This window comes from Columba livia, chromosome 1 (assembly GCF_036013475.1).
Source record: "Columba livia isolate bColLiv1 breed racing homer chromosome 1, bColLiv1.pat.W.v2, whole genome shotgun sequence".
Classification (NCBI taxonomy): Eukaryota; Metazoa; Chordata; class Aves; order Columbiformes; family Columbidae; genus Columba; species Columba livia.
This window is the reverse complement of record NC_088602.1, coordinates 128,407,132-128,421,361: the sequence shown is the minus strand read 5'-3', so window position 1 is coordinate 128,421,361 and position 14,230 is coordinate 128,407,132. Positions and strand designations below refer to the sequence as shown.

Below are 14,230 nucleotides of genomic sequence, written 5' to 3'. Positions count from 1 at the left end.
AGAGAGAGAGAGAAAGAGAGAGGGAGAGGGAGAGGGAGGTAGAGCCAAGCAGGGGACAGACATAGACATAGACATAGACATAGACAGATGAGGGTGAGAGAGCCAGGGAATAGGGGTGGGTGTGCAGGATAAACAATTCCAGTCACTCTAGGCTCATTAATTATTTTTATTCTAATCAGAAAATCTTGTAGGATTTTTGGGAGCCATAAGTTGAACCACAGAACCTGTAACTCTCCCCTTTCCCCTTTTCCCTCTTGGCCCTACTGAGAATAGAGCATATGAGTGCGGTGACTGCAGAAACACTGCAGTACCCCAAGGCAGCTTACATGATCAGGGTGGGTATCCCTCCTCATTTTTTCATGGGCAAAAGGAGATGAAGGTAGCTCCGGTACATACAGATCTCACTTTCCCAGCTGCACGTGTCGGGGAGGGCATCTTCAAATCTTGAATGGCTCTGGGAACAGGTGTTAGAGACAGGGGTCATCCTGCCACATTACTCTGAAGAGATCATTCAGTTTCCTGAAGAAGGAAAGAAGAAGTTTAATGACTCCATGCTCAACTTCTTTTTCACTTTCAGTGCTCACTTCTGCTAGTGGGGTTGGGAATGGCCATGGGGCTGCGATGCTGGCCATCACCATCAGGTTGCGAAGCCCAGCTTCTGTTTTAGGGTCCTCTGCCCTTGGGATTGACTTCCCTCAGCCTTCTCTTAATGTAATATAGTGGAAGAGAGGCTTGATCAGCATATTTGATCCTCTCTCTTTCCCTTCACTTACTTTTCCTCCCTGCGCCATGCTGTTCTCACCTTTTCTTCTTCCCGCCTTTTCTGACGGATTTCGTTCGCATCTGCCCGCTCATCTTCCTCAACTAATTCCTTGTCAAGGCGTTGCAGGTGTGGCAGCAGAACCAGGACCTCCAGCCGGTAACTAGACTCATCAGAACATGGATTATCCAACAGTACCAGTGCCTGCAGCATGGGGAGGACCTGAAGTTTTTCCACCTCCTGAAGGTTACTGATCCCATTGTTTCTGAAGAAGAGGAAACAGAAAGCAGGGCAAAGAAATGCATGCAAGTAATGAGATCCCTTTGGAACAGTAAGCTGACAAGACAGACAAAGCAAAACTTAGCAGCGAGACAGACTATAGACAAGTCTTTATCACAAGTCTGTACTCTAAGGTCCGGATCCACCTGTAGCTCCCCAGACTGAGGGTCAAAAAGGACATTTCCTCTGGATTTCTCTGTGCTCAAATAGCCCATTGAATCATGTGGTATCTCCATCACCTTGTATGGCAAATGCTGAGAAGTAAAGAGCCCTTTTGGTTGTGTCCAGGACACAGAGAACATGCTTAAGTGATCCAAAGGAGCTAAGTCAAGGAATAAAAAGTACGAGATGGTGTTTGAGAGTGACTGGAGAGACAGATCTTCTCTGAGAAGCCCAGGAAAGGCCCTGGCTATTACACTCCTGGACAGCTGAGTGCTGAACACCAGTTAAGGACGGTAAAGGTCAACCTATCCCCATCAGATCTTCAACTTCCAAAGAAACCAGAAAATCCTAAAGATCTAAACAGGAGCACAGCCTGGTGAATGGGTCTCTGGTCCCAACACAGAGCAAGGAGGACCCACCTTAGATTGAGGTACTGCAGGCACTTCATGCTACTACAGAATCCATCCAGGGTCTCGAGCTTGTTGTCACGCAGGTGCAGAGTTGTCAGCTGTTCCAGCCCCTCAAGGCCTTCAAGTTTTTGAATGGTGTTCTGGGCCTGCGCACCAGGGAGGCAGGGAGGTGGAAAAAAGGGACACACAGGAGAGAGAACAGCAGTTATTTCTGGCCTCTAAAGCTCTTTCTATCCTTCAGATTCCCTACCACTCATAACATGGTCCTCTCAGTCACGTAGTCCATGTGGTTCAGGAATCTTCCAGTGCCAGCTGGTAACCTTGCAGGGGAAATTTACTACCAAGAAGTCTCCTCTTCTACTCCTCTAGAAGCAGCCTGCATGTTCCTGGGAGAGGTTGCGGGGGCAGGGGTTGTTGATTAGTTTAATTTTAAGCTTTTCCAGGTATAATAGATGTTATCCATCCATAGGGTGCACATTCTTGCAACAAATCTGGCAGTCTTAGAATAGGAAGTTTGAAATTCCCCATCACTGAATTTCATTCACTTCACTGTGATAAGAATTACAAAATGGGGAAATATGAAGTTCTGAATTTCAGCAACAGTTTCACAGGAGGATTTTGGCTGGAAAAGACCACTAGAGGTATTCTGTCCAATGCTGGGCTCACTGCAGTGCCAGCACCACCTCTAGATCAGGCTGCTCACCACCTTGTGCAGCCAAGTTTGGAACATCCCTGGTAACTACAACCTCCCTGCCACATTTTGCAGCCTGGAGCTGCACAGAGCTTGTGATTGTGGCTCAGGGCTGCAGTCTCTAAGGATGCAGCAATCTGCATGGGAAATGGGGAGAAAAGTGCTGTTGTGCTCCCTCTTCTTGTCAGTACCTAGGCAGTGGTGTGGCCAGTGCCTCAGACCAATAAAAGGGGCACAGGCTGAACTGGTGGGGTAGGAGAAGAGTTTAGGACGGGGACACTCAGGAAAAGGATACTTTGTAGAAAAGGAGGACTCTAATGGAAACTGGACAAGGAAAAGTCTGGACCAGATGGCTCGAGTAAAGAGGGCAACACAAGGACAAAAAGAGGAAAGCTGGAGATTTAGTGAAGGTCGTGTGAACAGATTTAACAACCAGGAAAGATTAAATTGTACTTCAGAGGAAAGTGGGAAATAGGGTGGGGATCTCACAGACCTTCACTTTACAGTCTGTAAAGTGAAGAGGAATCTCCCATCACTCTCACTTTCTTCATGACTTCAGTGTGAATAGTTTTAACAGCTCTGGCCCTGCAAGCTCTAAGAGAACAATGCAAAATTCATTTTTTTTTTTCAGGTTGTTTGTTTGTTTTTCCCCTAAATGAAAGAACATTCTGTATGATGTATCTCCTTTAATTAAATGCTCACATCGTCATTTTATCTTAGATACCAGTACTTCACATAGATGTGATGCCACCATTTCTTATGGAAAGCTACTATAATATGTTGCCCATTACGCCCTCTCCCTTTTCTGCATACCTGGCCTTGCTCTAATAAGCCTTTGTCACCACTGCTGCACAATGACCAGGAACTAACACAGCCCTACTGACAGCAGTGATTCTCAAACCAATATATGTACCTCATGGTATGCAGCCAGCTAGCAGTTTTCCTGCTAGTGGATTTAGCTTTTTTAATGCTAAATTTTGTCTGCAGCTATGTCATATATTAACCAAATTTGGTTCAGTTCCTTTAAACTGAAGTCTTTGTCCTCAACCCTGTCCTTGAAGCATCAGCTTCATATACCCATAGCTCAAGCAATTCCAAAATCCTTATACAGAAAGCAAAGCAGTACTGAAAAAAGGTCACCCCCCAAAATTATTTACTGAGCAGGTGGACATGAGAGACAAACTCAAGCCCCATTTTTGAGATACGAGTCAATTGTTCTAGTCTTAATAAACATGTCTTGCAACTTGCCCACTTCATATGAGGAGCTCAGAAATTCCAAAATCGTGCCAGGAATCTTTTTTAGATACAGGTGAAGTGTTTGCTTCTCTCCAATCATTCAGTAAAGTAACTAGTTTTACTTTGAAATTCTGTATTATATTTAGTGACTTCATCCTTTCTTCCAGTACCTCTAGCCCTAAAATCTCAGTTTTCTACCAGAAAATTGCAGGCAATTTCAGCAAGAAATCTCCTCAGTGTTTTCTGCAAGGGAGTCTTGATGAAAAGAAACCATATAGCTTTTTGAAGTCTTTATCATCTTTAATTACTTTTTAAGACTTTGTGAATCAGCACACCTATCCAGACTTCATAAGCTGTAGCGCTGTGTGATGCATGGGACTAAGCCATACATACTTTCTTTACTTGCATCTCTAGGAGTAAATGTTTCCTGAAGCAATTGTTTATGTTATTAGGAAATTGCTTCTCCTATCTTAGTTTCACTGTGATGTTCAATAGGTTTCTTTTTTTGGTAGCTGAAGGTGTGAATCATATAATTGTGCCATTTTTAAACCAGTATTTGTTTAGGCCCATCAGAGAGGAGAAAGAGGCATCACCTTCCTCTCTCACCCAGAGCAAACCTGTTGCTTTCCCCACTGACCTTTGGAGTTCCCAGGACACACAGAATACAGGCTTGCCTGACACCACCAGAAGAGTGTCCCACAGGAGAGGAAGAACCTGGTGCAATGAACACTGCCAACTCCCCCACTCTCTGCAGAGCAGTTGCTGGTCAGTGGCTACTGCATGTACACTATCTGGGCAGACAGTATAGAAGGAGCTACCCCAAATGAGTTATTTTGTCCCTTTAGCTCTCTGAAATCTGCCCCTCTCTAGGACTAAGAAGGTTGAACTGAATGGGCTAGCATGAAAATTATGCTGCTTTGATGGAGACAGCATCTCCTTTCCACCAATGACTGAAGGTGCCAGGCTCTGCAGCAGCTCTGTCCCACTCCCCAAAGTGGCTGATCCCTTACCAGGTAGAGGCTCTTGAGTTTGGGAAGATTGAACCCTGCTGTGCTCTCTAGCTTGTTTCCTCGCAGCTCCAGGATTTGCAGGCTGAACAACTGGCCGTGACCCAGGCCCAGCGCTGTCTGGATTTTATTTCCTAAGTGCCAGAGTAGGAAGAAACAACAAGACAGTTAATCACACCCAAAGAGAGTGTCCTATGTGCACAAGAACAAAGAGAGGTGGTCTGTATCACCTTTCAGGCTGAGGTTGACTAAGCGGGGGTGAGTAATGCCCTCTATAGCCTTGATGTGGTTGTGAGCAAAGCTGATGACCTGGAGGTAGGGCAGCTCCTGCATGCAGGCACTGGTAAGCAGATTCCCATCCACCTTCAGCCAAAGCAGGTGGGTTAGGCTGTTCAATGGAGACAAATCTTGCAGCTTGTTGTCTGACAAATCCACATACCGCAGATGAATGAAGCATTTGAGGAGGCTGATGTCTGTCAAGTCCCTGTGGGAGGGAGGATGTGAATAAAACATCTCTCTTATTTCCCCCTGCTACTGGCTTTCAGTTTGCTCCTCACCACTGCTGGAGGGAGGGCACCCTCCTCTTCCACTTTGCTACTGTTCTAGGAAGCCTTGCTGGAGAAAAGGAGGGAAAAGACAGGCAATAGGGACAGGCCAAAGTGTGTGTAAACAAGGACAAATGTTAAGATTGGACCTGCTTTCCTCACACAGGAAGTACTTCTTCCCATTGAATTCTAGCTGTCAGGGGAGGGTAAAACCAGAGCGGAAAAGAGGGTAAGTTTTGAGCACAGGTCTGCTAGACAGTAGTGCCAACACCAAGGACTGTGTGAAAGGACTTTCCTAGTGGGAAAAAGCTGGTTAAGATACCTATGAAGCTACTGAAAGACACGGTCTTACTAAGGACTCTTAATCTAGGGTTATGTGGGTGGACTGATGTGGTTGAGGCTCCAAACTGCCCCTAGGCCATTGTGGCACTGTATTTACAAGTGCATACCTTAAAGGTTAGCAGATAACAGGAGAGATGCTTAATGGCTATTTCGGAAAGTGATTGTGGGGAGGTCACCCTGTTCAGGTCCCCCTAGGAGGCCACAGTCCAGGGGGACGGACAGTCTAGGGGGACAATTGATATTGTCACCAGTGTGTCTGGCTATGGTGAAGGCAGTCCCTAGCTCAGGGCTGAGCATGGACAAGCTATGCTGAGGCACAGACTGGAAGCCAGACAGCCAGAGAACATGGCCTGGAAATGCTCCTGTCCCACATGGCTGGCCACTGGTGGCCTTATAGCACAGTTGCCCCATGGCCACATAGATGCCCAGAGAGGAGGATGCCTTCTCCTGGGGCAGCTGTTGTAACACTCACTTGCTTTTGGCTTCAAATTTCACATAGGCGTGGGCCAGGCCATTGCCAGTCTTGGAGAGGAGGGACAGGCCCTCCTTCAGGACCTCTTCTGTCAGGGGACACAGGTCCGGGGTCGGCACCTGGGAGAGAAGGAGGGAGCAGAATGCCAGCACTGGCCTGACCACAGCCAGAGGGTGCTGAGGCCCCTTCCTCACCTCTTCTTCCTCCTCTTGCTTCGGCAGCGCCTCCTCCTCCTCCTCTTCTTGAGGGGTGTACTCCTTCCCCTCTTCCTGAGGGGTGTACTCCTCCTCCTCCAGCTCCTCGTCCTCCATCCTCACAGGCCCCGCTGTGGGAGATCCCTCAGGCCCGCCGGCAGCCGCTGCCCGGGCCCGCGGCGCCCCGCTGCCATGGAAACCAAGGGCAGGCGGGGCCCGGCGCTGCTGCCACAGCAACCGTGCTGAGCGACAGCGGTGGAGCGGGGTGGGGACTTGCGGCTTCCCGGCCCTGCTCGGCGCTGCAGGCACCTTCTGCCTCAGGCTTCGTCTTCTGCGCTTTCCTAAAAACACCCCATTTCTCGCCGGGGTTATCCTTGCCCTCCCGGGCTATGGACCTTTCTGCTGCCTCAAGTGGGGCAGATGTGAAACCCCAAGTCTCGTCAGCTCCGGGTAAACCTCCCCCCAAAATGAGACTTCTTGTATTCCACATGCACTATTCTGCTTAGAGCATCCCGCAGCTAGCGCTGGATTTCCTGCAGCAATGTGGGCGCTGCTGATTTGCTGTTCACCAGCCATCCAAGCTCCCTGCGGTTTCTTTTTTCATCATTCTGCTGGCAATACTCCTCCCATCTGACTGCTCTGCTATCTTGCTGCTCTCACTGCCATGGCGGGTCATTTGTCATAAATTCCACACGGAAATCTCGAAGCATAACTCTCCTTCGTCACAAGGACTGTGTGATTTACTCGACCCTCCCAAGTGCTCCCAGCCCTTCTTAGCTGAGTAACATCTGCAATTATTAGGACCATACCCAGAGAACTAAAGAATAATTTTGGTGGGAAGGGACCACTGGAGGTCATCCTGTCCACCCCTCAGGCTCAAAACAGACCCAGCTTTGAAGTTGTGCTGGGCTGTGCAGGGTGGTGGTCACCCAGGTGGTGAATAGCTCTGAGGAAAGACATTCCACTGGTAAATGTTTAATTAATATGTCGAGCAGAATTAGGCTGGGTCTTGGTGTGAAACCTCCCATGATATGATCTCCCGGATGCCAGGAAGTAGCTTTTGGGGTACAGTGTTCTGTCCTGACCCGCTGCAGATGACGCTGCTTTAGCCCTCTCTTCCAGCCGGGGGAGCAGGGGTGGCTGAGGCTGACAGTGCCCAGCAGCTGCCACCCGTCCCTGCCCAGCTTTCGCACCTGTGGGCGGGTGGGTGGCTGTGCCCCCATCCGCTGCCAAGCAGAGACAAGTGTTTACCAGCCGGGAGGGCTGCTTGGAGCTGATGGCCGCCGGTGTTTTGTGGTTAGTGCCAAAGTCCAAGGCCCTGCTCCCCTCCCCTCCAGTGCACTTTGCTCCTTTGCAGCCCCCACGCATTGTCAGTATTAGATAAACTGGTCCAAGCTGAGTTGGACACACAACCGTCAAACATGAGTCTCTTGTTCTCACAGCATGTGTGCCAGCTGTCACCCACTTCTGCAAAGCACTCCTCTGTGCTCAGGGCTGCATGGCAAGATGCTGCCATGTCGACTGCCTTGACTGCCCCAGTGCTGGTCTCTTCTCATGTGCTGCATTTGCCCCACCTAACTTCACTCCCTGGTAACTAACCTGGATATGATGTGTTTTTCAACTACATTCAGTGAAACAAACAAACGAACAAAACCAAAAACAAAAAACCCAAACCAAAACACCTCTACCCACAAAGCAGTCCAGCTCCTCTTGCCGTTGCTTTCCAAGGCTCTAAGGAGCCCTTCAGTAAATCAGTGCTGGATGAAAAGTGACAGCCTGCTTTTCTTCCCGTCACTCATCCCTTTATTTGAAGAATAGACTGGTACAAGTCATATGTGCCTCTATGCATATGGTTTATGTGGTCTTACAACAGAAACATATGTCTCAATTAGCTTGTTTCTAGATGACCAAAGAACTTACAAGAAACAAGAGAAATTATACAAAGAAACACAAGTCTTTAAAAGAGAGAAATTTCATTTAATTTACACATATAAAAACAAGACTCCAAACCTAACGACACTGGTCATTAAGAGGGTTGTGTGACAAAGGCTTGTCTGCACACCCACAAAGGAATACAGGGGAAAACGGCATGAGGGGGAGCCCCATCAGCACCCTGCCGGGCTGCTCCCAGGGCCATCCCAGGAGCCATCTGCCCACCGAAGGCCCATCTCCACATGCCCGGAGGAGCACAGGGGCACAAAGGCAGGCAGGAACCCAAATTAAGGACTCAAAGGAAGGGACACTCTGTCTGGGCACCTCCCAGGAGACCCTCAGTCCTGGAGCACCTTTAGGGCTGGTCATTGCACTCAGGGCTGTGGAACACAGGGGGTGCAGGGGAAGTTTGGGGATTGCAGAAGACTCACTAGGGGTTGTTCAAGGAGGAACCAAAGGCAGGAAAGGGAGCAATCATGGTGATTTGTGGAGGAACGAGCATGTAAAAACAAAGAAGGATATGGGAATAAAAGGGGCCAGTCACATGTAAATGGTCTGTGATGGTTTGTCTGGCCAAGCTCTGTGCCTGATCAGAGCAGCCTATCCCTTCTCCTCATGAAACTCACTTTGCCCTGGGTGAGGGACTCTTATTAGTACATGCAGGGATGTGGGGTGTCTGGGTGCCATCAGCTGGGACTCATGCCCACAGGGCAGCACCTGGCATGGGCAGGGGCAAGTGTGTGAGCAGCAGCAAGGGGGAAGCTGGACCAGCAGGTAATAGGGCCTGAGAGGAAGCTGTAAGGTAGGAGATGGCTGCTGGGGGAGTCCTGGCAGCTGCTGAAGAGGCTGAGGGGCCTGAGGCTCCCTGGGCGGGCAGAACACCACAAGGAAGTTGGCTACTAGGAAGCCAGGGGGACTGGAGAGACTGGGATTGAGGGGCAGATTCTGGGCAAACTGACTGGACCCAGTTGCTAGAGGGAGCCACATTGTACATATGAGTACATATATATATATATATCAATACACATACATATATATACACACACATATATGCATGCTCACTAGCACATCTCCATCTTGCTCAACCAGAGGGAGGAGGTGGGATGAGGCTACTGGTACTGTGTTCAGGGAAATGGTCTGTGTGTCAGGCCACATTACCTATGTATATGTGTGTGTGTGCCAGCCTGGCTGCTGGTTGGGGCTGAGTACATAGAGCTGCAGCAGCCTCTCTGGGGCTGTCACATCCGGCACAATGCATTTTTCCCAACAGCAATCTGTTTAAGATTCCAACCACTACAATTTACAGTATCTGGCAGTATTTCCACTCCAGCGAGCTGTGGTCCTGCCAGAAAGCAGACAAAAGGAAGAAAAACAAGGTCTGGCATTCCTGCTGATGCAGAAATTATTTTCCATGAGTTTATTTCTCATTAAAAAGAACGCTTTCATGCCTCTGCATTCTCCTCAAAGCAGCAAGATCAATGCCCAGCTCCCATCTGTTTTTTCCTATGTAGGTCACTCTCCTGGGCGATTGCCTAGCTCTGTGGGCAGGGCTGGGCAGGAGCCGGAACAGTGGAGCCGCAGCGTGTGGCTGATTCCTGTGAGCAGTCTTGTCTACCTGCGACCAGCAGCCTCAGGCACAGGCCGTGTCCCTACCGAGTCACTGCTGCTCTGCCCATGCTGATGCTGGTGTCCTGAGGCACCAAACTATGGTCATGACCTGGCAGCCTCAGAAACACAACTCTGTGGTTTCTACAGCCAGAGTGTTTCAGGTTTGGGTGTGTGTTTTGTTTTGGTTTTTTCCTTTGAAGCTTTCTCCTCTCCACATCAGTCTGCCCACACAGCGAGCCAGTAGCTGTCATTGCTGTGCTTCTGTCCAGCTCTTCCTTCTCAGGCCACATCACACCCTTGTTCACTGTTCGATGTACTCGCTTCCATCATGAGGTTCACAGCAGTTGTGCCCCTATGCCTGGGACCCACCACCCTGTGCCTCTTAACAGTGATTGCCGCACCATGACCCACAGCTGTGGTCCTCACAGTCAGCGTCACCACAGGCTGGCCAAGCCCTGCCTGCCCCCCCAGGGCTCTAGCAGGGGAGGGCTCCGCACTGCCCAGCCTCCGTTCTCTGCCAAATGCTCCTGCCGAGGAAGGGCCTGAGGCTCTTCTCTCCCCTTCCCTGCCGGCTGGGAGGCTGGAACACCATTAACAGCACTCGAGCAGGCTCGGAGGACCCACCTCATTAGCAAGTTTCCTATGATTTTCTTCTCTTGGGTCCCTCACCTCACGGCTTTCACCCCTCAGGCAATGTTGGCTGGGCAATACCTTGACAGCCAGAGTATCAGGGGAGAAACATACCACAACTGCAAAAACTATGGGCCAAAAAGCACAAGTGGGAGAGGACCTCTCAGCTGTGCATTTTAACAGACTGAACACACCTTCATGTGTCTGCTCTACACCAGAGCACTACCCACACGCTCCCACAGACACACTGCCTCATAGCTAAGCTCCTCCTTCAGAGGCACCTCCTTTTTTATCACCCTTAGTACCACCTACAAATCTCCTAGCTGGTGCAGCAGCTGCCAAATAACATCTAGCCTTGATTTCTCACCCATCAGCATACAGCTGGCAGTGAGCACAGCCTCAGCACACAGCCTAAAAACCTTCCCTGCATAAACAAGGAGCTGCTCTGCTCCACACTTAATGATCGGCAATTACCAGTCCTCCCAGGCAAAGGGAGGAGGGATGAGCACATTATTGAGCCTGCCTGGAAAGGTCAGTTCACTAGTGGGACAGCCAGATGCTCCAGTAGCTACTAGAACAGAGATGCACACCAACTACCATGGGCGCAAAGAGGATTTGGAGCAGGAGAGAAGCAAGACCCTTAGAGCATGGTGCAGGTGACACCGATGATAGCAAGATACAGGTTGAGCCTGTGCAGTGCCTACTGGAGCAATGGTGGGCCCTCAAAAAAACCAAAAAACAACAAACCAAACAAAAACAACACCACAACATAAAAGCCACACTACCCTCTCCGCAACCAGCTGCCTCCAGAAGTAGTAAATTCTATAACACCGCTTGTCTCCAGCTGCTTCTGAATAAGATCCAGGACACACCTTTGCTTTTGTTTTCATTTATTGTTCAGTACAGGACACAGGTGAGGTAAGACATCTCACAAGGGTCTAAGCTGACAGGCTCCTTGCTGATGGAGCTGAAGGAGGCAAGAGACTGTAGTTCCTTTTTCCTTCCCCCAGCACCAGTGGCCCCCTCTCCCCACAACACTGCAGAGAAAGGGGAGGGCACTGGCCAGGTTGACTGTGGGCTCTTACAGGTCAACAGGCAACTGAGGATTTTGCTAATTCAGAGAGGAGGCTGTCAAGGCTCTGCTGAGACAGGCTCCCACTAACAGGACTCCAACATGGTGGTGGGGGTTAGCAGCACAGCTAGAATAATGACTGTGAAGGAGGAAAGCCTCAGGAGGACTCTGTACTGAGACGTGTGCAATGAAAGGTCCCTTCTTGCTTCCATTTCTTGCTCTGAACCACAAGGGACTGCTCCTCACAGGCTGCTTCAGTGTTTGGCGTTGATAATATCCACAAACTCTGGCTTGAGAGAAGCTCCACCAACAAGGAAGCCATCCACATCATGCTGAGAGGCCAGCTCCTTACAGTTGCTGCCAGTGACTGAACCTAGGGAGGGAACAGAATTTTAAGGTCAAATGTGGCCAGGTCTAGAAAAACAGGGCTTGGGCACAAAGGCAAGACTAGCTACATCTTACTCTGCAGACAGTAAAACTGTCTCCCATTTACTGAAACAAGCTAGTAGATAGTTCTTCATGCTTTGACAACTGCAAGTTTCCTCATCAGCACAGCATATTGTACAGCTGTAGCAAGAGAAACCAAGCACTCCCTGCACTGGAAGGTGGATTCAGAATTATTTACCTCCATAGATGATCCTAGTTGACTGAGCAACAGCATCAGACACATGGCTCTTCAGCCACCCCCTCAGCTTCTCATGGACTTCCTGAGCCTGCAACAGAACAGAAGGAGTCCCACTGAGGGCTGAGCAACACATGTATACTATTTCCTTTCAGATCTTTAGTCTTTAGAGAGAATTTACAAGAAGGTCTCATGAGTGGGAAGGGTCAGTAGGTCAGTTAATCAGCCACCACTCCCCCACTCATACCTGTTGGGGAGTTGCAGTTTTACCAGTTCCAATAGCCCAAACTGGCTCATAGGCAAGAACCACTTTACTCCAGTCCTTCACGTTATCTGGGGAAGAGGGAGAAGGAACAGATAAGCACAGTATCCCATGCTGGGAAGGGTAGAGATGCAAAGCTTTCTAGAATATGCAGGCCTTTTATTAACATTATCATTTTAATATTATGAGCAAACATTTGCAGCAACATATCTGCAAGCCTTCCAGGAAGGCCAGGATGATTATTAATGGCGATTTCTTCCTGAATGTCCAAAGCTGGAAAAAAATGCCTGTTTTCTTCCCTTACCAGCAATGGCCTTGGTCTGCTCAAAAACCACCTTCTCAGTTATGCCAGCTTCTCTCTCATCCAGTTTCTCTCCAATGCAGGCAATGACTCCAAGGCCCTCAGCTAGAGCATGAGCCACCTTCTGCCCAATCAACTGGAAATTGAAAAGAAACAAGGCAACCAATAGTCAGATCTACTCCCGTAGTCATATTTTAACTTCTCGCCCCTACAGCCTTCGCAGGCACAGCTGAGCTGGACCATCTGTCTATGCTGGGGTCACTCACCTCATCAGACTCTCCAAAAACATGCCTTCGCTCAGAGTGGCCCAGGATCACCCACGTGGCTCCAATATCTTTGATCATTGCTGGGCTGTGGAGAAAGGAGATGACTCAGACCTCTGGAGGAAATTCATGTCCCATAGGCACCCAAGCTTTACTCTGTGAGCTCACCTGATCTCTCCTGTGAAAGCACCCTTTGGTACCTTGTAACAGTTCTGTGCTGCAACTCCAATCTTGGCATCAAGCTTCTGACGGGCAAAGTCAAGGTAGATGGAGGGGGCTCCACAAACAACCTCTGGAAGGCAGAGAAAGTGGTTACCCATGAGACAGGTAAAGGGCAGAAACTGTACCCAGCCACTGACCCCAGATCCCAGCTCCAAGAGATCACCCCTCTCTCCCAGCCCCCACTCCTAGGAAGGCTCAACCTGCCCATCATCGCTGACATTTCAGGGACCCTCTGCAGCAGGAACATCCCTGCTATCCGATAACTCGACAGCAGGGATGAAGCCCTTTCGAGTGGGCAGGCAGGTGATATCAGATCAACAGCTAGGCCCCTAAGCCAGTTCACACGGGTCCCTTGGAAAGGGCCCAGCTGAGAAACGGGGCGGGAATCCCGCCCTAGTGCCCGGGCCTGGCTGAACCGGGGGGAGAGGGCAGCATCGGGTTACGCCCGGGGTTGTCACCGGGTACGGCAGCGGGGCAGGGCGCATGGTCTCGCGGCCCGCCCCGGCAGCGCAGCCCCAAGCGACCTCGGCTGGAACACGGAGACCGCGGCCGTGAGACGGGACCAGGAGCACGCGGGGTGGCGGCGAGGCCCAGGAAGAGGCCCCTGGCCGCCGCCCCCACCTCCTCCTCCCGGGGCCCCGCCGCCCGGGGGTGCAGCCGGAGGCGCCCCGGGGGGAGCCGCACGTGTCTGCCGGGCCCGCAGCCCGGATCCGGTTTCGCAGGTATATTTAGCCCCACCGCTGGGTTATATTTAGACCCCGCCGCCCTCTGACATTTGCCGCTCCCCCGCCCGGGCCCGGGCGCCCGGCCCCACCAGGCCGCCGCCGGGCCCCGAGCCGCCGCGCGGGACGTGCGCTACGTGCGGCCGCGCCCTCACCGGTGTCGGCGGAGAGCTTGGCGCCGTTCAGCGTGTGGATGAGCTCGCCTAGACTCTTCTTGTCACCGTTCATCTTCCAGTTGCCCCCCACGAAGAACTTCCTGGGCGCCATGGCGAGAGCAGGCAGCAGCCGGTACCGGAGGAGACGCGAAGGTCAGCGGCAGCAACGCGGATGCCGGCGCCCGGTTTTATCATCCGCTGGCGCCCAGACCCCGCCCTTTCCATCACCACGCCCCCTCTGCTGGCCCCGCCCCGCGCCCGCCGCCCAGCTCCGCGCCGCCGGGCCGGCACCTGCACCGGCTCCCGGGGGCTCCTGGGTGTGCGCCGCCGAGAGCACAGGGAG

At 51.0% G+C, this 14,230-nt stretch overlaps 3 protein-coding genes across 3 annotated transcripts in view; 1 reads left to right on the top strand and 2 right to left on the bottom strand.

Moving 5' to 3' along the window:
* PHB2 (prohibitin 2) overlaps positions 1 to 14,230 on the top strand; it is a 108,627-nt gene that overhangs the window by 76,335 nt on the left and 18,062 nt on the right. The gene's annotated exons all lie outside the window — the stretch shown is intronic.
* On the bottom strand, positions 147 to 6,325 carry LRRC23 (leucine rich repeat containing 23). Its single transcript, XM_021292668.2, has 7 exons — positions 6,099 to 6,325; positions 5,905 to 6,023; positions 4,776 to 5,029; positions 4,549 to 4,679; positions 1,621 to 1,757; positions 803 to 1,025; positions 147 to 519 (listed from the first exon to the last, which is right to left on the bottom strand). The coding sequence occupies exons 1-7, from the start codon at positions 6,213 to 6,215 to the stop codon at positions 508 to 510; spliced, it is 993 nt and encodes a 330-aa protein (XP_021148343.1). The 5' UTR covers positions 6,216 to 6,325; the 3' UTR covers positions 147 to 507.
* On the bottom strand, positions 11,142 to 14,129 carry TPI1 (triosephosphate isomerase 1). Its single transcript, XM_065028205.1, has 7 exons — positions 13,888 to 14,129; positions 12,957 to 13,080; positions 12,792 to 12,876; positions 12,529 to 12,661; positions 12,210 to 12,295; positions 11,966 to 12,053; positions 11,142 to 11,713 (listed from the first exon to the last, which is right to left on the bottom strand). The coding sequence occupies exons 1-7, from the start codon at positions 13,997 to 13,999 to the stop codon at positions 11,595 to 11,597; spliced, it is 747 nt and encodes a 248-aa protein (XP_064884277.1). The 5' UTR covers positions 14,000 to 14,129; the 3' UTR covers positions 11,142 to 11,594.

What these genes read in the sequence shown, in the direction of transcription:
- LRRC23 (XM_021292668.2), bottom strand. Translation starts at nt 6,215, where the DNA reads ATGGAGGACGAGGAGCTGGAGGAGGAGGAGTACACCCCTCAGGAAGAG. An exon ending in AGTCAACCTCAGCCTGAAAG is followed by an intron (nt 4,680 to 4,775) that starts GTGATACAGACC and finishes TCTGGCACTTAG; the next exon opens with GAAATAAAATCCAGACAGCG. An exon ending in AACTCAAGAGCCTCTACCTG is followed by an intron (nt 1,758 to 4,548) that starts GTAAGGGATCAG and finishes CCTGGTGCGCAG; the next exon opens with GCCCAGAACACCATTCAAAA.
- TPI1 (XM_065028205.1), bottom strand. Translation starts at nt 13,999, where the DNA reads ATGGCGCCCAGGAAGTTCTTCGTGGGGGGCAACTGGAAGATGAACGGT. An exon ending in GCTTTCACAGGAGAGATCAG is followed by an intron (nt 12,877 to 12,956) that starts GTGAGCTCACAG and finishes CTTTCTCCACAG; the next exon opens with CCCAGCAATGATCAAAGATA. An exon ending in TTTTTGGAGAGTCTGATGAG is followed by an intron (nt 12,662 to 12,791) that starts GTGAGTGACCCC and finishes TTCAATTTCCAG; the next exon opens with TTGATTGGGCAGAAGGTGGC.